At 37.8% G+C, this 22,573-nt stretch overlaps 3 protein-coding genes across 4 annotated transcripts; 1 reads left to right on the top strand and 2 right to left on the bottom strand.

Moving 5' to 3' along the window:
- Positions 1 to 1,265: 1,265 nt before the first annotated feature.
- On the bottom strand, positions 1,266 to 5,254 carry LOC126762100 (division abnormally delayed protein). 2 transcript variants are annotated; one of them, XM_050478607.1, is made up of 2 exons: positions 5,111 to 5,254; positions 1,266 to 1,974 (listed from the first exon to the last, which is right to left on the bottom strand). In XM_050478607.1, exon 2 carries the CDS (start codon positions 1,641 to 1,643, stop codon positions 1,281 to 1,283), a length of 363 nt encoding a protein of 120 aa, XP_050334564.1. In that variant the 5' UTR covers positions 1,644 to 1,974; positions 5,111 to 5,254; the 3' UTR covers positions 1,266 to 1,280. The 2 variants fall into 2 exon arrangements, with proteins under 2 accessions (XP_050334564.1, XP_050334565.1); XM_050478608.1 differs by lacking the exon at positions 5,111 to 5,254 and adding an exon at positions 3,022 to 3,477.
- Positions 5,255 to 13,905: 8,651 nt separating this feature from the next.
- LOC126761287 (uncharacterized) lies at positions 13,906 to 15,327 on the top strand. Its single transcript, XM_050477328.1, has 4 exons — positions 13,906 to 14,021; positions 14,100 to 14,507; positions 14,566 to 14,750; positions 14,815 to 15,327. Exons 1-4 carry the CDS (start codon positions 13,998 to 14,000, stop codon positions 15,002 to 15,004), a joined length of 807 nt encoding a protein of 268 aa, XP_050333285.1. The 5' UTR covers positions 13,906 to 13,997; the 3' UTR covers positions 15,005 to 15,327.
- Positions 15,328 to 16,755: 1,428 nt separating this feature from the next.
- On the bottom strand, positions 16,756 to 22,340 carry LOC126761863 (uncharacterized). Its single transcript, XM_050478288.1, has 4 exons — positions 22,326 to 22,340; positions 17,461 to 17,572; positions 16,923 to 17,388; positions 16,756 to 16,867 (listed from the first exon to the last, which is right to left on the bottom strand). Exons 1-4 carry the CDS (start codon positions 22,338 to 22,340, stop codon positions 16,756 to 16,758), a joined length of 705 nt encoding a protein of 234 aa, XP_050334245.1.
- Between the last annotated feature and the right edge of the window lie 233 nt (positions 22,341 to 22,573).

The raw sequence follows: 22,573 nt of genomic DNA, 5'->3' as shown, positions 1-22,573 counted from the left end.
TCTTAAAACATTACATTCAGTGCAAAATATTATTTTAAATTTATTTTGCAAATTTTCTTGAGCTTTTAGTTGCATTAAAATGAAGAATAATTAGAGCAACTTTGAAGCTCAAAAAGCAAGAAATCAGATACTTCATCCTACTGGCCGCTTTCAAGTTTTCTGACAACCAATATTAAATATAATTCTATTTCAAAAATAGTTTAAAAGCTCTCTTAAACTTTTATTCCTGAAATCTGTATAGCTATTTACTAGCATAAAAATTAAAAAATAGCATTTCCATCCACCCGAAAATCTCTTATTACCTTCATTCCCCACCCTGTATCAACTCTTAGGTTTCTTAGTACATATATAGTATATACATATATACATATATAATAAAAATGCGTTGACTATATTTGTCGTTACCTCAAAGTAAAAATTCTCAAATCGTCTAAAAGCAACTCAAAGCAAGCGGAGTTTTTTATTTGCTTAACTTTTGTAGACGCTTTGTTGTTGCTATATTTACTTCCCACTAACTGTCGCCAGTGCGCTACACCAAAGGTGGGTCACCAACCCGCAAACATTATTGCCCGCGCACTTACTTTTTTGCGTGAAATTGGTTAAACACACAAAGCTAAGTTGCTTCGCAGCTTGCCACAAGAGCAGCGAGTTTGCTTTGCTTTCGCAGCAGTCTTTGAACTGCATGCGCTGAAGCGCAACCAGTTTTGCGTTTTAAAATTATTTTTCTTCTCTTTTTCCCCTCACTTCTTGCCATTTATTGCCGGCAACTTGCTTCCTTTGTGTGTTGCATTGTTAATTGTATTCCTAGCTTTGAAATTAATTTAAGGATTTTATTAAATGATTTCTGCTTAGTTTATCTTGTTTGATAATTTTTATGTTTTATTTGAGAAACTTTGTATAATTAATTATTTTGGGCAACTTGCTCGCATTTTGTGGCCACTGTGACTAAGCTCGAGTTGCATGCCACATTTACTTTCTTGTCACTTAATCGCCACAAACCAGAAATCAACTTAACTTTCAAAGTGAAAACTTGCCATTGACATTTCATTAAATGCGCTTTAACGGTGCACCCACATCAATTTCACACACGCAAACTACAGTGGACACACTTGCCGCATCTTATTTCAAGTCATTAGCAAAAGTTTTTAGATACGGCGCTAATAAGCGCTACTTGCCACACTCACTGACTGTCTGTCTGACTTACTTAGTGAGCTGGGAAGTTCACTTAACTTACAAAAGCAACAACTTACAAAACAACAACATAAAAGTTTTTTCTTTTCTCACTCACCTTTTTCCTCAAAGTTGCCACTCAGCTTAATGTCGATCGCCTCGAAGTAATCCCGCACGCTGTTGCACTGTTCGCGTGTGTTCAAAATTTTGCTGGTCGAATCGCGCTGCAAGCGGCGCCTGTGATGTGCATGCTGTTGTTGTTGTTGCTCATGATGAGCATGAAAATGATGACCGTCGAGATGTTTCGCGTCGGCCGCCGATGGCAATGCCAAACAACTGCTGGCCACTAAAACGGCAATGCAAACTTGCAACAGCAGAAATAGTCGACGTAGTTGTTGTTTTTTATGCGCTGCTGCTGCTGTTATTGGCTTTGTGGCATTCCGTTTGCCGGCAATTTCGACGGCGTGGGCCATACTAGCGCGTGTATAGGTGTGTGTATGTGAATAAGGTAGTAAATACAAATTTGGTACGCACACTTTTTGCTTGCTTACTGTTGTTGTTGTATAGCTTTAGAGCGCTTAATATGGCTTAACGCCTGGTAGGCGATATTTAACTTATTTTTAATGGGATTTAATTATTGTAATTGTTGTTGTAATTTATTTTATATTTTGTTGTTGTAATTTAATTTATGTATGGTTGGTGTAATGTCGTCGGCAACACGCCTTTGATGTAACACTATGCAAATAATTAACACAACACGTCGCCTTTATGTTGGGCCGTTAATCGAAAACACATAACACAAAACTGTAAAAAACAATAAAAATAAGCAAAATAAATTAACCGGCTTTAGGAAAATTTTGCATAAGAAGACTTTTTGGCCAATTAATGTATTGAATAAGAATTTAATTTCACAATGAAACACTTTGATTTTGCACGAACGCCGATTAAATGGCTATATATCTACTAAATATATAGTAAATATATATATAATATGATTAATATAAAAAAAAAATATTTTCACAATAAAAATTATCGTTACAACAATAAGTATCACTTTTTATTCAAAAACAATGCGCATATTCTTTATATCACAACTTGCCACCTGCGGTTGCACGTCTCACAAATATGTTCAAACGGCGTGTTAAGTTTACTATAGTCTTTTACTATGTTTATATAAACATTTGTATTATTGTCAACACTTTTTATACAAGCCGCCGCAGCTCGCCGTTAATTGTGGCATAAATCAGCGCCAAGTGTTTTTTTCACTTCGCGTCACTTTCTTTCGATTAACTAATATGCTTTTGAAACGCTGCACTTGCGTTTATTTTTAGCCACCGCACACTTTCTTGTTTTCCTCTTTATCTAAGTATGTGTATGTGTGTCTTCACCTAAACAGCTGACTGTCTCTTATTGCAAGCGCTTGGCTAAGGATGAAACTCACGCTGCTGACAGGTTGTCGCGTTGTGTGATACAATCGAAACGCTTCCGCACACACTTGTCAATAGTAAGTTAAATTTAGCCACAGAGTGCGGCAATGCGCTTCGCGTACATGCGGGAGCCAAAGCGTTTAGATAATTTCTGCTTGGGAAAAATCACAATTTTCACCGCCTTGAAAAGTTAAGAGGTATTTTTTTCACATAGAAAATCGTATTCGAAGATGCCGCCTCTAATTTGATTTTGCTTATATTCGCGGTCTCGGTTTAACTACACTACCACGTCTCACTTTATAGCGCGCTAATCGTGCACGTCCAATTGACCAAGCGCTCAAGCTTTTAGAAACGCGCCTACCGCGCTGCGCGTCTAACACTTTCTGTCTTTCCACCGCGCGCACAAACGCGTTTATTTACTTACGTGTGCGCCTAATTAAATTTGAGCAACGTGCTCGGCGACCGCCAGCAATACACGACTATTACACGGCAATATATCAATGTGACCGATAAACCGGCAGAAGATGCAAAAGCGAAGAACGCGCGTTAAAAAAAGGTGAAAATCTTCTTGTTTGATTGTTAGCAGACAGCACAGGTAAACGCTGCAGCGTAACGCGTATCGGCGCGTCTGCAGAAGGCGTACGCAGCGCTCAGGCGTACGAACGGCAAACAAACGGCGCGGTCACCTTTCTATTTATGTTTGCTATTTACTGATTGCTTTTTCACGAGCGTTTTGCTATTATTTTAGCAGTTTGTTTGGCACGTTTCTTTGATTAACCGCGCGACGCGTTAGCTACGCTGCGCGCTGAATATGAACGCGCGTCAGTGCTTGTGTGCTGTCGCGTTTAATGTGCGAAATTACACATTAAGCGAATAAAATGGGATAAAACTTCTCCATACTTCTGAGCGCTCATCATCCCATCAATAAAAAGCAAAGGACCTCGGATATAAAAAGAAAAGCACACCCAGACCATTTGGCTTTCAGGGTGCTTAACCGTTCGCGTCACACAATTTTCGGCGAAATGTTCCCCGGAAATAGGCGGACATAAATAATCGTTGCAGTGCAAATTAAATCTCCTTTCATCCGACCATATTACCGTTTTCCACTGCTCCAAGGACCAGTTACGGTGCGTTTTCGCCCATTCCAAACGAGCAAGCCTCATTTTCTCGGTTAAAAGTGGTTTAGCCGCTGGTTTCCGCGCATTCAAGCCATACTCTTGCAACCTCCTGCGTACTGTTCTCGCACTTATTGTCACATTGTATTGCTCCTCTAAGTCCCGTCTTACCTCTATAGAGTTTTTAGAGCGATCCTTTAAAGATAACTTATGGATAACACCATCTGTTTGAGGAGATGTCTTCCTCCTAGTGCCAACTCTACTGTAACGCTCCAAACGATCGTCATCGTTCATTTTTTTTAATAAATTGATAACTGTTGGATGGCTACATCCTATTTTACTCGCTATCTCGCGAACCGACATTCCTTCTTTCCTTAACGTAAAAATAGTAAATTTTTTATCACGCGTTAATTGCTTATATTTTGCGCACATTTTGAAAGACGTTTTTCTTACTGTACAATTTCTCACAAACTATTCAAATATTCAATAATATTCAATGTCAAATAACGATTCTTGCACAGATAACAACAAAAATTTATTCAGTACTCTACATAACCGTTACAATGACAGCTAAAGCGCTTATACTTGTAAGTAAATTCACTGGTAAGGTTTGCGTGGCCACGAGTGTAATGCTTAATTTTGTCTGCCTTCTTTTCCTACACTATAATAGCGCGTGGTGATATACCGGCTTGATGTCTCTGTTGCTCAGCAGCTGATTTTTAATTTGATTCACTTGTTTCCACACCGCGCACACGCTTCTAATGACAATCAATCCCTTTTACAAAAACAAAAAAAATTGAACAAGTACTTGTAGCTATTACACACTCGTTAGCAACAGCGATTGTTTCAATTGCTTCTGATATTGTTTTTCTGTTCTGACCACGCGCAATCATTAATCGCTTGCTCTGTTTTGAGTATTTTCTTTACATTCAGTTGTCTGTTTCGACTATTATTAGGCATTCGCTCACACAGACACACAATAACACGACGCGCTATCAAAAACACAAAAGGTTTAAGGCCAACGAAGCCGGTCACGACGCTGCCAACACTTGCACACTGCTGCACTTTGCAAAAATACGAAGCCAAAATACGAACTACAGCAACAAAACACCTAATTGTAACGTGAAATAAAAATTTTAAGAAAAAAATTCATTTGCGCTGAACTCTGCACCATTCCAAGCACACATTTATTGTTTTACAATTATTTCTGAACTCTTATTTTTGCTCGCCTTCAAGCGCACTCGTTACTAGCAGCGGCTCGGTAATGCGGCTACTCGTATTTCTTTGATTTTATTTATTCCCTTCCGGTTTTTTGCTTATATTTCTTGCATTGATTGCGTTGTTGCTTTTTTCATTTATTTTTTATAAAACTAATATTTACTTTGCTTCACCACTTACATTTAATTATAAACTTTGCGTATTTGGACTCTTCATATGCCGGCTATAACAATTGCACCATATTTCTTTTAATTTTACTATCTCAATATTTTTTCTTAACTCGCGTTAAATAAACACATCACTACAATTTTCAACATCCGAACACTCCGACATGTCGGGCACGTATAACGTTTGAAGGAGAGAATTGTGAGAAGTGTTCGTTGTAGTTCGGTTCGAACATCGTGTTGGATGCTCGTTTCATACAAGTTCGTTGTTAATGTTCTGTTGTAATGTTCGATCGGAAAGTTCGTGTCGAGTGTTTGAGTTGGAGCGGAATGCCGGTAAGTTTTGTTGGCTAATACAGTGGTGGCGTTGGAAAAAGTGGTAATATTTAAGTAAAATTTAAGTAATAGCAAAAATTTAAATTTAATAATTCTGTACTATACAATGATACTACCACTAAAACCAGTAAAATCAGAAAGTTTAGCTACTACTCCGGGCAATTCAGAGCAGAAAGTAAAAGTGATGGTACTTAAATTTACGACAAGCAATCATTATACCTCAGAAACAGTAACTTTTATGAAAAAAAAGTTTTGACAAAAAAATTTTATAGATAATTTAATGATCTTTAAATTTTTTTTAAGCCAATTTTATAATAAAACTTATCATTTCGCTAAAAATCGCAGAATGAAAAATTTTTTGACTCAGCACTTCGAGTACATTTTTTTTGAAGTTTTTAATGATGCCTTCAATATGTATGATAATGTATCTTCGAATGTATAAATTATCTGAATTAAAAAAAGGATGAAACAAATCGATTGATAATCTCCCAGATTAATTGCAAGTCAATATTTCAGTTGGAGGCGTTTTGATATTCGAAAGCTATTGTTTAGAAAGTAGTCTCAATTTAATTTCTTTCGAAGAAGTTTTTTTTTTCTTTGGAGTAGAGTCTGACATCTTTGGACTAATTTTACCAATTTTCTTTTGTTCTAATGAGTTCGATCGCACTTGCCATCAGTTATAGGAGCTATCCATAAGAGACAGTGGGAATTATTAGTATGTACTATTAGGTTTACGTGTCCGGCTAAAGCGGAGGTAAAGTACATATGTACCTACGTATTTGAGGTCCTTGACTTGGATTTTATCTAAAAGTAAAGGTAAAAGCTTTCGACAATTTGTAGGCTCTACTACAAATTTTCTATCATGATAAATGGAATCTTGATCAATGAATCTGAACACACTTCGTACACGACATCGGTCTCAGCTCATTAGCTGAAGTCGAATTTTTCGAAACCAAGGTAACAAAAAGGTATCCCGTTCGTCCATAAAGAGATGAGAAGATTAGAAATCAATTATAGTAAATTTTTCAGTATTTTTAGTGATAATTGAGTTATTGTGAAGGTCATATTTGGCCAGCCTTTTATTATTTTATTTTCATTACCTTTAGGGATTGATTCCTAGAACCGAGAAACAAGCTATTTCGTCTTGATTGAACCAAGGCGATTGTGCAGTTAGTTGTGAGGTTTTGAAAAACATATCAATAAGTAAATACTTAATTAACTATAATTTTTGTTCTCGCCGTGTAATACTTAGCTCATGAAATGAGTTTAACAGATTTGCAGGATGAGAGTCACTTTGGTGTTCTAACTCTATTTTCAGAGTGGCTTTAAACACTAAACCGAATGCCGAAGTAATTGTGATACATTTGCAGACATTATACTTGATTACATAAGAAGATAATGGTATTTATTTTACCAAGAATATGGAGGTTTTGAAATTCTGAAAACCTTGGTGGAAGCTGAGCTTGAGGGCTGATCTCTCCCAGGTGAATCCGGTCTCATATTATTATTTCCTTTAAACATATGTTCGTTTACGTCAGGAGCGCGATGCGTATTACCAACAAGAAAGTCGCAAATAGTCTTATATACATATGGACTCTCGTACATGAAACCTACAATACCCGCAAAAACCACCATGGACACCGAGATCTTAACTCAGCCTAAAAGGCATTCCACATACATGGTGTATATTCGTAGTGTGTGTGTATGGTAATGATTGTGGGTCTAACAGATTCCAGTTTGGCTTCCACACAATAGGCTCAGTGCGCAGGCATTCCTGACTCAGCTCTGCTGAAGAACCTCAAAAGAACCAAAAGATAAGACGAAAACTGCTGCGGCAGCGCCAAATGACTCGTCGCCTTCGTTTGCTAATGCAGTCAGTTTCATTTTATTCGCATTGCACTTTTCTATATATGGGCAAGAGTGAATATGTACATATATCGGTCCTTTTCTTTTCTCCTTTCTTCATTTTTGTCTTTATGACCGTATCGATTTGCAGTTGACTAACTATTGACACTTTTCTGAAGTAATTTAGAGCAAAGCTGAGCAGCTTGACCGCACAAAAGTCTGATTGCGTTCTGGTTACCTAGAGCAAATGTCATTGGACCTTCCTGTCAATGCTTAATCTTGGAATTTTTTTTCAAATTTGCGTATCTTGAACTACATGAGCAACCCTGAGCTCAATGTGGTAACGAAATCAAAGCTTAATTGTTTCTGACATTTTTAACTCATCGACTTACTGCAATCTATAGTCAGCAGAGTCTATTTAACCTAAGGATTCTATCACCACATAATATATTATATAAATTCTCGTTTTGTTGGATTTTACAACTTCGAGATATCAATTAAGTAAACAACCGCACCTTTAAGTTAGTCTTCAATATTATTGAAATAAGTTAGACGAGAGATATTGTGATGAATGAGGACAAGGCTTCAGAGAGTCAGAGCCTTTCTTGACTCCAACAGCGTTTTTGACAGTCATATCTTCCAAGAATTTCATCTATTTGAGAAACGGAATGAAAAATTTGAAATATATCGAAAGACATGAATGCTAGATACGAATTGAGGCCCGTCAGAATCAAGTCTGATACCGAGTAGTTGGAGTAATTAGATCTCATTTCTTTTTTAAACTTGATAAGCATTAATCGAAGTATGTTCAGTTTAAGGTACCTACAAAGTTTTCATACCTTTAATATTAAGCTCTTTATTGAAATAAGCTCATGAATTGTATACTGTGGGCAAATTAGAAATGTTTCTCAAAAAATTATCTATGGTCTTTAGTTGATATTGATTATTATTATGGCCCCTTTTTCTTCATTATATTATTCCTTTTTATAATGTGGATGCTTGTCCCTAACCCTGTTATAAAAGGATTGTTATTGGACTGACAAAACTTAGTTTGATATAAATACGTGCTGTTGTTGCAGTGACAGAAACATATTTCCAAATAACTCTTATGAATGTTAGCGAGCTTACAGTTCTTCGCTGGCATTAATGTTGGCCCGTTCCGGTTGCTTCCACCTGACTGCCGTGCAAATAGCTGTACACATTCCATATAAGTTTGATCGATCCGTTGACTTAAGCCCAAGTGCCTTAAGAACCTGAAAATGGTGATAATTTCTGAAATATCTGGTATTCTGTTTGCTTTCCCACACACATTTCTTCGGTATTTTGGTTTGTAACAGAATCTTTTATACCAAATAATTTCAGAAATTCTAGTTAGAAGGCTTTTCAGTGCTCTCAGCTTTTAATAAGATTAATTGAAATCAACGTTGGTTTAGGAGTTCCTATGAATTATTTTATAAATTCTCAAATCGGATGGTCCTTCTCCTGAGCAATTTGCTTGCCTGATAAATTGCCATTGAAATTTTAAGCTTCCTTGCAGTGCAGCATATTATACGAAACCTAGACTTTTACCCAACCTTTTGAAAGAATCGGCAAATTAATATTGATCACATCATTATATTAGAAGAGAGCAATTTTCTTTCATTGGTTTCAAATCGATTACTCTTGAAGATGAAATAATGGGTGAAGAGCTGTAAAGGTGTTTGGCTCAGATGCTTGACTGCCACGTTATAAATGGCTCTTTTATATTAAACCTAGAATATATTTCGGTGGTTGGATATATTCTATGCAAACTAAGTCTTAAGGAGCATTGAAGTAAAATTCGTCAAAGTGGCTCAACCAAAACTAACCTTTTTAAATTATGTAGCTCCCTGACAGTATTATACACAAAATTTTCCTCAGCGCAATCAGTTCTTATAGGCATATCATATTGATTTTACAATGAGCATCTCAAATATACACATTACACACATTACTACAAAACATACACATTCACTCTTTGCCGCCAAAGTCATCAGCAAATTTCCCCAGAATCATCGTCTGGTCCCCTCTGAAACGGAAAACGAAAAAGTAAACAACAATTGGCATTCATTCAACGCACAAACTTATCTATTCGATGAAGCGACCAAGCATGATGCATCTATTATCTCGTCTGCACCGCAGCACCAACAAATAGTTGCATGCAACAATACAGCATGCCACACTGCCCACACACGGGTTCCGGTGCAGACGAAAGCAGAATCGGAAAATCGCAAAATCAGTTAATTCATCAGAGTGTAGTGTAAAATCAACGCACCACTCCCTCCACGCCTCCGCCGGGTGTCAGACTGGGCACAAATCCGCGTGAATTGAAAACAATTTCGCTTTTGATAGATGCGTGTGGGCTCTCGGACAGATACCACTTATGTATATGTGTGTGCATGTTCGAGATAGACAAGATTGTGTTTTCGTGCTTGAATCAACATCGGTGTCAATATATTGAATGTCAGCACTCATCTGAAAACCCTCACCTCACCTAGTAATGAAACTTGTTCAACACTTACACTCGCCCGCTCGCTACTGAGACCCGAGCTTTACTGAAGCATTTGGTTGGAAATTTATGAGTTCACATCCAGCATACTTGTAGGTGAACCTACTGCATGTCCATCAGCTGCGATTTTTCCTCTCCCATTCACCCCTTCAATAGCCATAGCTTTCAATTACTCGGCTTGTTATTTCATATACCTCTGTGTGCACATACATACATATGTATGTATGTATCATCATTATTGGCCCTCTGAATGATTGATGAGTTGCGTGCTCCTGTCCATGACAGGCGAGCAGTCGAGTGATTGCTCTTCAATAAAATCGATTTCTCGTGTAATTCGTAAGATTTCATAGCTCCAACGTTCTATTTGTCTGATGATTCGGATGTAAAGTCAAGTGTAATATCGCTCTGTGTAATACTAGTTTTGTTTAGGAGCTGATATTGCTTTTTTCATGTAATTGTAATGCAAAACTCACTTAAGGTACATATTTCATGTTTGAAAATTCTGTCCTTGAGTTTAAACTTAGCCAAGTCATTCGGTATATATAAGAGTTTTGAAGTCTTTAGACCCGGAAGCGCCCTAAAACTTGTGACATTCAGAGAAAACTGTTATACAAAAAACAGAGCAGAAGTTTTATGTATCCAAGAAAATTTATGTATTCCCGAGAAAAAAGCTCTCTAACTAGGAAAACTTGAGATACGATCTACATACAAGCAAAATACAAAAGAAATCCAAAAGAGTTTATATGCGTAGTAAGTAGAAAGCAGATGCTCTGAAGTTTTTCCTTCTTCAATAGCAACGGCGTTTGGTACCAGGAGATATAAAGTTGATTTTTATAATAGCTGTGAGCCACCTAATATTTCACCAGCTATATAAATTAATGTCTTTTATGGCGAATGGAAACCTTAAGATTATAGAACTCTTGTGCCATTTGTCATGGCCTCTGTACCCGCAAAGAAGGCTCTAGCCTAATGAACACTAATTGATTGAGAGCTATCTTCACGATCTATTATCCATAACTTTATTAACTCTAGATAAGCGGTGAAGGATATCAAAACGTGGACGGATATGGCTTAAGCTAAATAAATTATTGCAAAGCGGTCAAATATTCCATAATTAAGTTCATGTGATTAGATTTATTCAGCTACCGCTCCCAACACTTCCTGAAAGAGGCTGCGGATTCGTTACCTTTCGTATATAAATGAAATGGTATTGTTGGAATCCGTTCAGCTAGATTTTGGCACTAGAATTCTATTTGTTTAAAAAAAGTATCGAGTTTACCATCCCTACTGGCAGCCATCGCGTGCACATATAATAACCTCCGCATAATAACCACCACAAAAAAAAAATGATTTTTTTCCATGTTATTTATATGCAAAACAGAAAATTTGAAAGAGGCACCTCTTAATATTAATATTAAGAGCTCATCTTTTGAGTGACTTTTTTTCCCATTTTCGAAAGTTTTTAGCCTGTTTTTCAGTTGAAAAAAAGGTTGCCTCAGAATGACACACCCTAATGCACACACTCACTCAATAAGTGAAGCGGCAGCCTCAATCATGACAAAACTGAGACATATAGAGCAGAGTAGGCGTCTCACTCCCACGAAGAAATACTTAACCTGTGGTTCCGTGGGAGAGTTTGGAGTTAGGAGTAGGATAGGTTTAGCGGATTACAGTTCCGCACTCAGGCCTTGATGCTTCCCTCTACTTAAAAAAAAAACTCAATAAGTACATACATATATGTACGTGTATACATCTATAACCACATGATTGGCGGCACAGGTACTCTCATATCCATTTATTTCAATGCTTCTTCTTCCTTCTCATCTTCTTCGTAAAACTCTAAAAAATGCAGGTTCAAAGGTGCGTGCCGCATGTTGCGTAACTCTTTCAAACAGTTGTTTCTGTTGCGTTTATTTTATTTTCCATTGGCGGCAGTGCACTGAGTACTTCCAGATTGAAGGGTTTTTACTTTGCCTAGTCGAAAGTGTTCTTTTTGGTAATTTAGCAGTACATGGTTAATGAGTAGTAGGTCTTTTGCAGCAAGTGGCAGAGTACCTACAACAAAAAGGAGGTCAGCTCCTGCCAAAGGAAATCTCGAATTAAGACAAGTACTAACCGAATTTGGTAATATTGTATCCTCTTCAAATCTTTGAGTTATTACATTTTTAAATTGTGAATTAAACCATAGTTGTTCCTCAAGGAGTCAATTCATGTAAAAAGAGGTTTTTCTTCTTCTTCTTCTTTACTGGCGTAGACACCGCTCCCGTCGATTCCCGTTTCACGGGTCTTTTCCAAGATTTGGCGCATGGCGAATATCTTGTCGGTTGTTGATTTGCCAGGTCTAAAGCCACACTCATAAGGTTCAATCAGTTTGTTGGCGGTGGGCTTTAATCTTTCACACAATACGCTCGATAGAACCTTATATGCGCTGTTTAGGGGTCTCGCTTTTTGCGGATTGGGCAAAGCACATCTAAATTCCAATCGTTGGGCATGCTCTCGTCCGACTATATTTTACAATGAAGCTATTGCATGCTCTTTACCAGTTCTTTGCCGCCGTGTTTGAATACCTCGGCCGGCAATCCATCGGTGCCCGCCGTTTTGTTGTTTTTCAGACGGGTGATTGCTATTCGAACTACTTCATGGTCGGGCAACGTGTGCGTCATCGTCATCGATTGGGGAATCGGGTTCACCTTATCCTGGCGTTACATTTTCACTGCCATTCAGCAGGCTGGAGAAGTGTTCCCTCTATAATTTAAGTATGCTCTGGACATCAGTCACTAGATCACCTCAGGGGGGTTCTACAAGAGTATGCTCCGGTCTTGAAACCTTCTGTTAGTCGCCGCTTTTTTCGTAGAATTTTCGAGCATTACCCCTGTCGACCAGCTTGTCAAGCTCTTCGTACTCACGCATTTCGGCCTCTTTCTTCCTCTTCAACTCTCGGTATCTATCCCATCCCGCACGTGTTGTGGTCGTAACGTTGCGAGGTAGGCAGTCTGGTTTCTCTCCGCTGCGACACGGCACTCATCGTCGTACCAGCTGTTCTTTTGCATTTTCCGAAAACCAATGATTTCGATTGCAGCTGTAAACATTTGCACAAACTGATTTTTACTTACCGACGCAACCTTTAAGATTTTTGAGCAATTCTTTAGCCGTTTAAGCTAGTACAACTATTGTGAGGAGCGTCAAAATCACACCATCGATATGTCTCACACTTCGTAGTATTCTATTTAGTTACCAGTATACACTGCCTTGGATACGTTTCTTTCTGCCTCTTAAAGCTACGATCCGCCTTCTCTTTCGCAAAAAGCTATAACGCTGGTTTTGAATTCTCGTGCTCTCGTGTGAAGAATACCGTCCAAAGTTCGTACCATTGAAATAATAATAAGAGTGACTCTTTTTCGTATTGAGCACGAACGATAGAAAATTTCAGAAAGAGAAATTGCGACAGTTTCATCCCGTTGGTTTTTGGAGTGCATTTCGTAGTAAAATACTTTAGGTTTTGACGTCATAAAGGAAAGTAAGGGAAAACTTTGTCTGCATTACTGATATAGTTTGACAGATGTGGTTTATGAGGCCTGAAAGCCTGACATCAATAAAGCTTTCCAGCACGATCTCACACTTTCTTGAGCTTTGCTACTTCTTACACTCTTCTTCACCTCTCCTCTTCTGTTCACGCATTTGGCTACGATCGAAATCAAAGTACCGGATTTAACGGGTCAAAGAGATACTTTTTCATATCTGGGTTGTCATACTTTTCAGATCATGATGATTGAACAAAAATGTTCTGTAAAGTCTTAATTCTCTGTAAGCAATAACAGTAAAATTATATTAGTTTGTAAGATAGTTTCACTATTGCGTTGTTAAACGTTTAGTAAACGTTTTAGAATTTTTCCTTGATGTCGAATCAGAAATTTATAAATGTTTAAACATTTACCCGGTTTATTACTAGATAAATTAGATTTATCAGACTGTGGACTCGGCTGTACTCCCTCACAAACTAATCAGATTCTTCTAAATGACTTGATAAGATAACCAAATCGAGTTCGAGGTAAACTATTTAAATGGCGACATCACAAACTAATTTCCAGTTGAATTGCGGTTGCCATTGAGTTTGCATTGCGAAAATTGAAAAACTTCTTGAAAAAAGGCATAATAATAATTAAATAATCTAAAACGGGTTCAATAATATTTCAATATGTTCAAATTAATTTCGGAAAGTGTAAGTGAGAAATTTCCAGTCTCTTTGAGGTGTTTCGTCAAGTATTACTATTATATCAATAATATAATATGTTTTTAGTGCATGTCCGCCATTTTTCTACTTCTTCTGTTCTCCGATTCGCCGAATTACGCTTCCGCTGCCTGCAATTCCTGCTCTGTTACGACTAATTTAGCCTGCGTTTCGAAAACGGAGTTCTCAGTGTGCGTCAATGGTTTACCAACGGGAACGGCGTCTGGTTGCCCCGATGGATATATTTGCTCGACAACTGCGGCCAGCATCTGCGTATCGAGTACCGGTACGAGTATAGTTGGCGATTGCGAAGAATGCAAAACTTGTGATACCTCCCATACCTTTGCCTGCACTGGTGTACGCACGTACGCCCTTTGTTTAGGCACAGACTCCATTAGTGATTTGGGTGGCAGTTGTGCGCCCTATCATGTATGTAGTATCGACTATCCGTACATATGCGGCAATGAAACTTTGGGGGTCAGTTTCTAAGAGTTAGTGGTAAAGTTATTATTGAATTTGCGATTTCTCTATACAGATTACACCCACGTGTTCGACTGCTGATGGAACAGATACCACAACTACAACTGAGACTACCACAACGACGATTGCGACGACTACTTCAGGTTCGGTAATCGTGACCGATCCAGTTGCATATTGCCAAACCTTACAACAAAGTGGTCGCTTTCCTGTCGGTAATGAACTTTCGACAACCTGTAAACAGTGAGTTGTGTTTACTTCTTCTAAGTTTAGGCGCTTATATAAGTGTGTCTTCTCTTCGTTTCAGGTATGTCTACTGTTTCGTAAATAACAGCGTTTGGAGTGGCGTACTCTACTACTGCCCGGGTGATACTTATTTCGATAGTACTACACGATATTGTTCACCGACAATACCGGCCCGTTGCAGCAGTTCACGACGGTCATTGTATCTGCGAGGTTATGAAATAGTTTTCGATGATGGCGAAATAATCGAATGAATAATACCGATTATGAGAGGTTACACAGTTGAGCAGTTATAAATGGAATATGAGGTCGAGGAATTTTGTAAAGGAGGGAACTTTGTAGTGAAAGTTCTGAAAAATATGAAGTGTTCGCTATTATGACGTCAACGTAACAGTACTTGTTATCAAAACTGCCACAAACTACGTAACTCTGTATTCTCTCACAAAGGTCTTTCATTATTACATATCTTATTAGTTAAACTACCAGTTCGGTTAGGTTAGGTACCTAACACTGACCTAACCTAACCTAAAGTACCAGTATTATGCATTTAAATAAATAAGAACAAGCTGAAACAGTACTTTGAAAAAAACTTATGAAATTACATTTTGCAGTAAAGAATTTCAGAATTTGTTGGATTCCGAACAGAAAGGAAGCAATAAAATCTCTTTCATATATGACATAAAGACGCTGAACCCAATTTTCAACGGTTTTTAAGCATAAATCGGCCGAAACTGCTGCAACTTCAGGTTCTATATTCGTAAGAAGTTCATCAATCGTCGCTGGCTTGTTGGCATAGACCATAGACTAGACGTAGCTCCAGAAAGTAGTGTAAAGGCGTCAAATCGCACCACAGAGGGCGCCAATTGACTGGACCACTTCGTGAGATAACACGTTCAACAAACTTGGTTTTCAATAAATCGATTGTGACATTCGCTGTGTGGCTTGTGACGCCGTCCTATTGGAACCACATACTTTCCAATATTGTCCAAGTCCACATGATCTATTTCGGGCTAAAAGTATTCGATTATCATCGAGCGGTAGCGACTTCTATTCACAGAACATGCCGGTCTTGATAATCAAGGAAGAAGTACGGCCCAATGATGCCGCCGATTCTCTCTGAATTTCAATTATACTATATAGTATGTATCTTACTTACTGATCGATATTTTTGTTAAAAGTCAGCTATAGATACTGGGAACCACATATTCGGTACCTATAGGCTCGAAGAGTTTTGGCCCGATTTTGATAATTTCTAGAAATAAGGTGGTGAACTTCAAAGCCACTCTTCGAAAAATGTTGTATTGCGTTACATGAATTGATTCTTGATATGTATGTATACCAAAAGGTGAAGAATCAAATAGAATTTATAATAGAGTCCGAGATATGTGATTTCATATAAAGGGAGGCGGTGCCACGCCCATCGTCTAATTTTGACCCTGGATCCATTCAAGCCCTCTCATATCATTTTAATAGCGTAGTCAGTTTTTTATTTATCGCGATATTAACCCTTTTTAATGGTATGGTTATTTGGAGAGTTGGTGGGTTATCATCCGATTTCATCCATTTTCACACTGTCAGTAGGAGTTTTCATAATATTAGCTCTAATCGAATTTCGTTGTTATAGCTTTAGTGGTTTAAGAGATATGCAAATTAAACTTATTAGAGGGCAGGGACACGCCCACTTTTTCAAGATTTTCAGCTATCAGGTGGCTCTTACTACCGCGATCGTCTGTGCCTAGTCAGTGCCATCACAGTTCTATATTTTAAATTAGTCCTTAGTTATGGCACTATATAGTTTCCGTTTAATGACGCTTCGTGGCCGGGGAGTGGTTCGATTACATCCATCAACGAACTTTTCAAAACTTTTTTGTACCAAGTTCATCCTGAATAAAAGCAGAAATATAAAAAACAGTACCCATTTTGACCAAATTTCCAGTTTTATTTCATTTAACATCACATCGTTCTTTCCTGGTAGAATAAAATAAATTTATAATATAAAATATATTCAAGTACAGTATGTTGGCTTATAAATAGTGCAAGCTTTAGATTCTATGCTGAAGTATGTGTTCGCAGGGCATGAGTACTCAACGCCTTTCGTATTCCGACAGTATATATACCTGAAAGAACAACACAGATTAGCTTACAATTTCTTTGACTTACAACGGACTTTACATTTTGCAATAGGGATCGTTTGGTATGGTCGGATACAGACCACTCCGTGTTTGTTGGGCACAAACTTCATTCGGCGTCAATGGATATGTACTAGTTGGTGTTGTACTTTCCGTAGTGGGTGTAGTGGCTGTTGTCGTATCAGTAGAAGAATCGACGACATCACAGGTAACAGTATATGTACCGGCGGTACTAACACAGACCGCATCACTCGTTGCGTCACAAACAAATCCACTGGGGCAATAACCCACCTGACCGGTGGGATGCGCAGCGCCATAACACATTTGGAATGTGGTGCGACTTAAGCATGCGAAGAGCGCATTAGCCTGAGCCGTGCATTGTCCACAAAGTGATGTGGAACCACAACTGGGCGCACGTGTTGCACTCGCTTGCAGACAGATGGCGTTATATTCGGTACACTCGAAGCCCTCCTTGCAGTGATACAGCACGTCCATATTGGGATTACTATCTGTTAAAAGAGGATGGCATATTCAGTTTTTGCAATTGGTGATAATATTTGACAAAGAAAGATTAGGCTTACCCCCAAAGCAGAGATAGAAAGATGTTGAATTGATGCATGCGACTTGATTATCCTGACAGACGTTGCACGCAGCGCTTGTTGAGTCGATGAAGAAGTATATGCAGATTGTTACCTGGTAATAAACGGTTGAGAAGTAATGAATGTCTTATTAGAAGTAGTAAAATAAACTAGTTTTCAGCATAAAATTATAATGTGCTCAGCCTTATATAACAACTTGATTTTGATATCATATAAGAGTTTGAGTTATATAGGGTGATCCATTTCAAGGTTCCCTAATTAAAAAAAAAAAAAAAAAACACAAGAACTTCGAATTTAATGGGGAATGTTTATATTATGATCGCAGTTACGTCAAGGGATGTTCAATTTTCGATGACTCGTTCGATCATTTCGACTGGTCGCTGGCGAATGACACGCGTGGTGTTTTGCCCCAAGGCCTAAGTCGAATCGGGATTGTCCACATAGACTTCAGACTTTACATATGCTCACAGGTAAAAGTTTAACGGTGTGATATCACACGATCTTGGTGGCCCATCGACCGGCCAAAAATGTGAAATGATCTGCTAACTAATAAGTATGTTCTTTCATTGATGCGATGTTTGGGAAGTGCCGCCGTCTCGTTGAAACGATAAGTCTCCGAGATCCCGAGCTTCAATTTCAGGCATCGAATAGTAGGTTATCATGGCGGGATAACCGTCGTCATTGACGGTTACATTGCGACCGGTATTATTTTTGAAGAAATATGGACCGATGATTCCACCGGTCTACAAATCATACTAAACCATTGTTTCTTTTTGAATGAATTGTGAGCTCTTGAATCTCTTCAGTTTTGCCCTTCGTCCCAAATGTGGCAAATTTGTTTTTTTATATACCCATTGAGCCAAAAATGGGCGCTGAACAAAAGTTGGCTTGAAAACGTCGAATATTCTTGGAACTTTTCAAGAGGCCATAGAACCCAGCAATGTCACTTGGGATGGTCGGCAGGCCTCGATTCTTACACAAGCTGTATTTTATACTTTTATTTTGTACTTTAAGACCTCTGGCAAGTTGATCCATATTTCAGTTCAAGTTGCTGGTATATTTTCTTTACTGCGTGCTGGTCGTTGTCTGTTCGGTCGAATATTATCCAATAATGAATGCTGGGTCAATAATGAAGATGGGTGATGGGTGATGTTGCGAAAATAACGCTGAGTAGTACAGATAATGAATTTTCGTAATAAAGTTGAACAATTTGTTAACGTCGCTGAGATGTAAGTCTTTCCACGATGAAATGCCAAACAATACTGAACAAAAAAAAACATGGCAGATTGACGCAACGCGTGATCTGTCAAAAAAAAAGCAATTGAAAAAAGTACCTCTACTTGGATCACCCTAAATATACCGTATGAAGTCAGCAGGAAGTGCATATATCATTAAATTATTATATGAACTCTATGTCGTCCCCCTCAAAGTAATCCCTCTAGGTCACAATACACTTGTGCCAACGTTTTTTCCAATCCTCAAAACTGTTGTTAAAGTCAACTTCCGGAAAAGCCTTTAATGCGCTTAGTGACTCACGTTTAATGTCGTCAGTTGACTCAAACCGGTTTCCCCGTAGCGGTCGTTTGAGTTTGCTGAATAGCCAGAAGCCAGCCAGGAGCTAAGTCAGGCAAATGCGGTGCTTGCGGCACGATATTGGTAGAAAATATGGCAAAAAGCACGAAGAATCAATGCAGTATGCAACGATGCATTATCGTGATGAAAAAGCCAAGAGTTATGGGCCTATGTTTCCGGCCTCTTTTTACGAAAAGCTTCACGCAAACGACGAATAATACTCAAGAAGTATTTCTTGTTGACTGTTTGGCCGGTTGGAAGGAATTTGAAGCGCACCACACCTCAATAATCGAAGAAAACTGTGAACATAACTTTGACCTGCTATGACGTAGTTTTTCCGGCTTCGGCTCACCTTTCCTATCATATTCGGCCTATTGATCGTCCATTTCCGGGTCGCAAGCATAAATCAAAGACTTATCGCCAATGCGTTTTATGACACTCTGGTAGTCGGAAAGCGTTGTCTCACCGCCGTTAATGCGACGCTGTTTTTCGAAAGAGTTTTGTAATTTCGGAACTAATCGTGCTTTCACTTTACTAAGGTCCATATGATCTTTCAAAATGGTTTCCACTGTTTATTCCGATATTCCAAAGATAATCGTCGATTTTCAAGCACCAATTTCCTTATTTTATTGACGTGTTGATCATCAGTTGATCCTGATGGCCGTCGTCAACGAGTTCTCGATCCTATTTGAATAATTTATGTCAATCAAAAATACTTTCTCGCGACAAACAATTATCACCGAAGGCCTTTCCCAACATTCTGAACGTTTCGACACCACGAATTTGATTCCGCACACAAAATTTAATAGAATTTCTTTGTTGAATAGTTTCACACATCGTAAAAATCGCCGTATGCACTTTATGTACTTCAGAAATACAAAAAAATTTCCTTTTTCTAGCACCTGTAAGTATTCCCCTTCCTTGCTTGGCAACTTTCAGGTGATACAAGCAAAAGTTTGGTGAACAAATTTATTATTTAAGTACTCCGTGCAACATATTTCGAGCGTTTAAATAAAATAAATTATTTTAATTGCTGAATTTTCTCACAGAATGATTTTTGGAGACTTCTGGGATAAAGTTTAGGTTCCCTATATTATGTGGTCGTTAAAGTCCAAAGATGCTTATTTATAATATTTTAGTATAATGTGTTGAAAATATTAACTTTTAATAAATTTATTTCTATACACATATGAATAGTATGTAACATTTTTAAATCAAGCAACTCATATATGTACACTAGTATATCACCATCACCAAAGAAAAATTAGTTCCACATACTTGCAAGATAACCAAGAGCCATTTCTTTGCACCGCGTAACACCATATTTTTTATTTTCACTTAAATGTTATATTAAAAGTCACTCAAGAATTTTCACAAGTTTTTGAAAAACACTTTTGGATTCCAAAGAAATTAAGAACTTAACTTTTCACAAGCTTTTCTTTTTCACTGTTACTTGTATAACTTTTCTTAGCTAAGGCGTCACAACAACTGTTAGCGCAATGAACTTTGGATTTGCTTTTAAATGGGCCTCTATATTATTCGTATGTTCGGGACATTTGCTCTCTGACAATTTTGTCCAAGTCTTCTCATCTGCAGTTGTGTGTTGGTAACTATTTTTCGTGCTAATTGGCTTGTTGATTTTTCTAATTTAACTCCCGAAAGCGTAAAGCTAACAAGTAAATAGAATTTAGATTAAGAGAGTTTAGATATTTATGTATTAAATCAGCTACCAGTGGTAGCGTGAGTTCGTGCGTGGCTAACAAATAGTTGGCTTTGGATTGGCAAGATATTGTGGAGAGTTTTTCTTTGTTTTTATGGAAGAGCTCAGCTCCGATAAAACGTGTCTGCAGGGACTTTAAAACACTGGTAAAATGATTTATAATTTCGATCTGTTAATTTTAACATTACCTCTCACTTATTGCCTTGAAATCTTGCCTTGCAACTGGTTTTGCATTAAGATTTTGAAAACCCGACGTAATGAAATCTACCTAGTGATGTTAAGGTGTCTACGTTAATAAAGATAAATAATAACATTTTTGGACATACTCACTTTTAGTGAACGCCCGAAGTGGTCGTGAAAGCTCGGCTACCTAAGATCTAGTCGTAAAAAACGAAGGAGTCATCCTTCTCCGATTTGAATCCTAATCGGTCGGGCTTCAGACGAAGGTAATACTCAAATTCGAATATTCGAAGGTTTTTGATATATATTTTTTAAGACCGGGAATTCTAGAAAACCTATAAAACCTTATATGGTTTATACGATATAACTAAATCTTGGCCAGGCCAAATATGTGTGCCTAAAATGACTGCATGCGGAGTAAGAAAAAAATACACATTTATGTACGTATGTACTATAGGTGCTAACTGTACATACATATGTATATCATACTATGTTTACCAAACTATTAAAATTCTTAAGCGTGTAAAATTAAAGAGGCAGACATTCTCTGCTTCTGTTGTCAAAATTGAGATAAAATTCAACTAATGTATTATCTGTTTGTTTGGGAAGATAATTAAGAAATAGCTTACTAACAAAGCCTTATGAAGTAATCGCAACTTATTCAGCTTGAGGAAGTTAGTAGTGAATTCGTCGAAATACGAGGGCTACTATTTTTTTACTTCAGTTGTATAGCAAAAATAAAGAGTTTTTTCAAAACGATGCTGCAAAAGTAGACCGATAGGGACAGCAAACGAAGCCATATTTTTACTGTTCTTTTGACATTTCTCTTCAGTAAGGTTTGCCATTTTATCATGGAAAGATATACCATCCAATAACAAATTGAAATTATTAAAATTTACCATCGAAATTCGGAGACAGTTTCATCAACTTAAAGAGCGCTACGTTCATTTTATGGGCGTCATAATCGACCTGTTAGATCAACAATTGAGCATCTAGTGGAAAAATTTATATACACAGTCACAGTACAAAATATTTCCGTGCCAGTGAGGCAAAGAAGTGCCCGTAGTGTCGAGAATATTGCTGTCACGAGTGCCTTAATTGAGGAAGATCCAAATCCGTCTCTCAAACGTCGTTTTCAACGAATTTTTCAAAAAAATCTTGCCCTACATCCTTACAACATCAAATTGACGCAAGAACTGAAGCCGCTTGACCACCAGAATCGTCGTATGTTCGTGAATTGTTCTGAGGAACAACTCGAAAATGATCCGTATTTTCATTGATCAGCCATGAAGCCATTTCTGTCTGAATGACTTCGTCAATAAGCAAAATATGCGTTATTGGTCTGACAGCAATCCACATGTACTTCAGGACTCACCATAGCGAATGTCATAATCGATTTATTAAAAACCAAGTTTGGTGAACGTGTTATCTCACGAAATGGTCCACAAAAATAAATAATTGTATCTCGAACCGGTGTTGTTACTTTTGTAGCGCTCTTATTGGAAATTCCGTTATATGAAAAGTTCTCAGAAATAATCAATATGTAGTTAAATTAAGACATTTTTGTTTCTTATTGATCTATTTCAATCTCAGTCTAGCAAAGCTGAACAATGGAGGAGGAAG

This window comes from Bactrocera neohumeralis, chromosome 6 (genome assembly GCF_024586455.1).
Source record: "Bactrocera neohumeralis isolate Rockhampton chromosome 6, APGP_CSIRO_Bneo_wtdbg2-racon-allhic-juicebox.fasta_v2, whole genome shotgun sequence".
NCBI lineage: Eukaryota > Metazoa > Arthropoda > Insecta > Diptera > Tephritidae > Bactrocera > Bactrocera neohumeralis.
Note: the sequence above shows the minus strand (reverse complement) of the source record. Positions and strands in the feature narration are given on the sequence as shown.

Bases quoted from the DNA above. Each gene is read 5' to 3' on its own strand.
- LOC126762100 (XM_050478607.1), bottom strand. From the start codon at position 1,643: ATGGCCCACGCCGTCGAAATTGCCGGCAAACGGAATGCCACAAAGCCA.
- LOC126761287 (XM_050477328.1), top strand. From the start codon at position 13,998: ATGTTCAAATTAATTTCGGAAAGT. The intron at 14,508-14,565 runs GTCAGTTTCTAA...TTCTCTATACAG, and splicing joins GCGGCAATGAAACTTTGGGG to ATTACACCCACGTGTTCGAC. The intron at 14,751-14,814 runs GTGAGTTGTGTT...TCTTCGTTTCAG, and splicing joins CTTTCGACAACCTGTAAACA to GTATGTCTACTGTTTCGTAA.
- LOC126761863 (XM_050478288.1), bottom strand. The intron at 17,389-17,460 runs GTAAGCCTAATC...CTCTTTTAACAG, and splicing joins TTTCTATCTCTGCTTTGGGG to ATAGTAATCCCAATATGGAC. The intron at 16,868-16,922 runs GTAAAGTCCGTT...TTGTTCTTTCAG, and splicing joins AACGATCCCTATTGCAAAAT to GTATATATACTGTCGGAATA.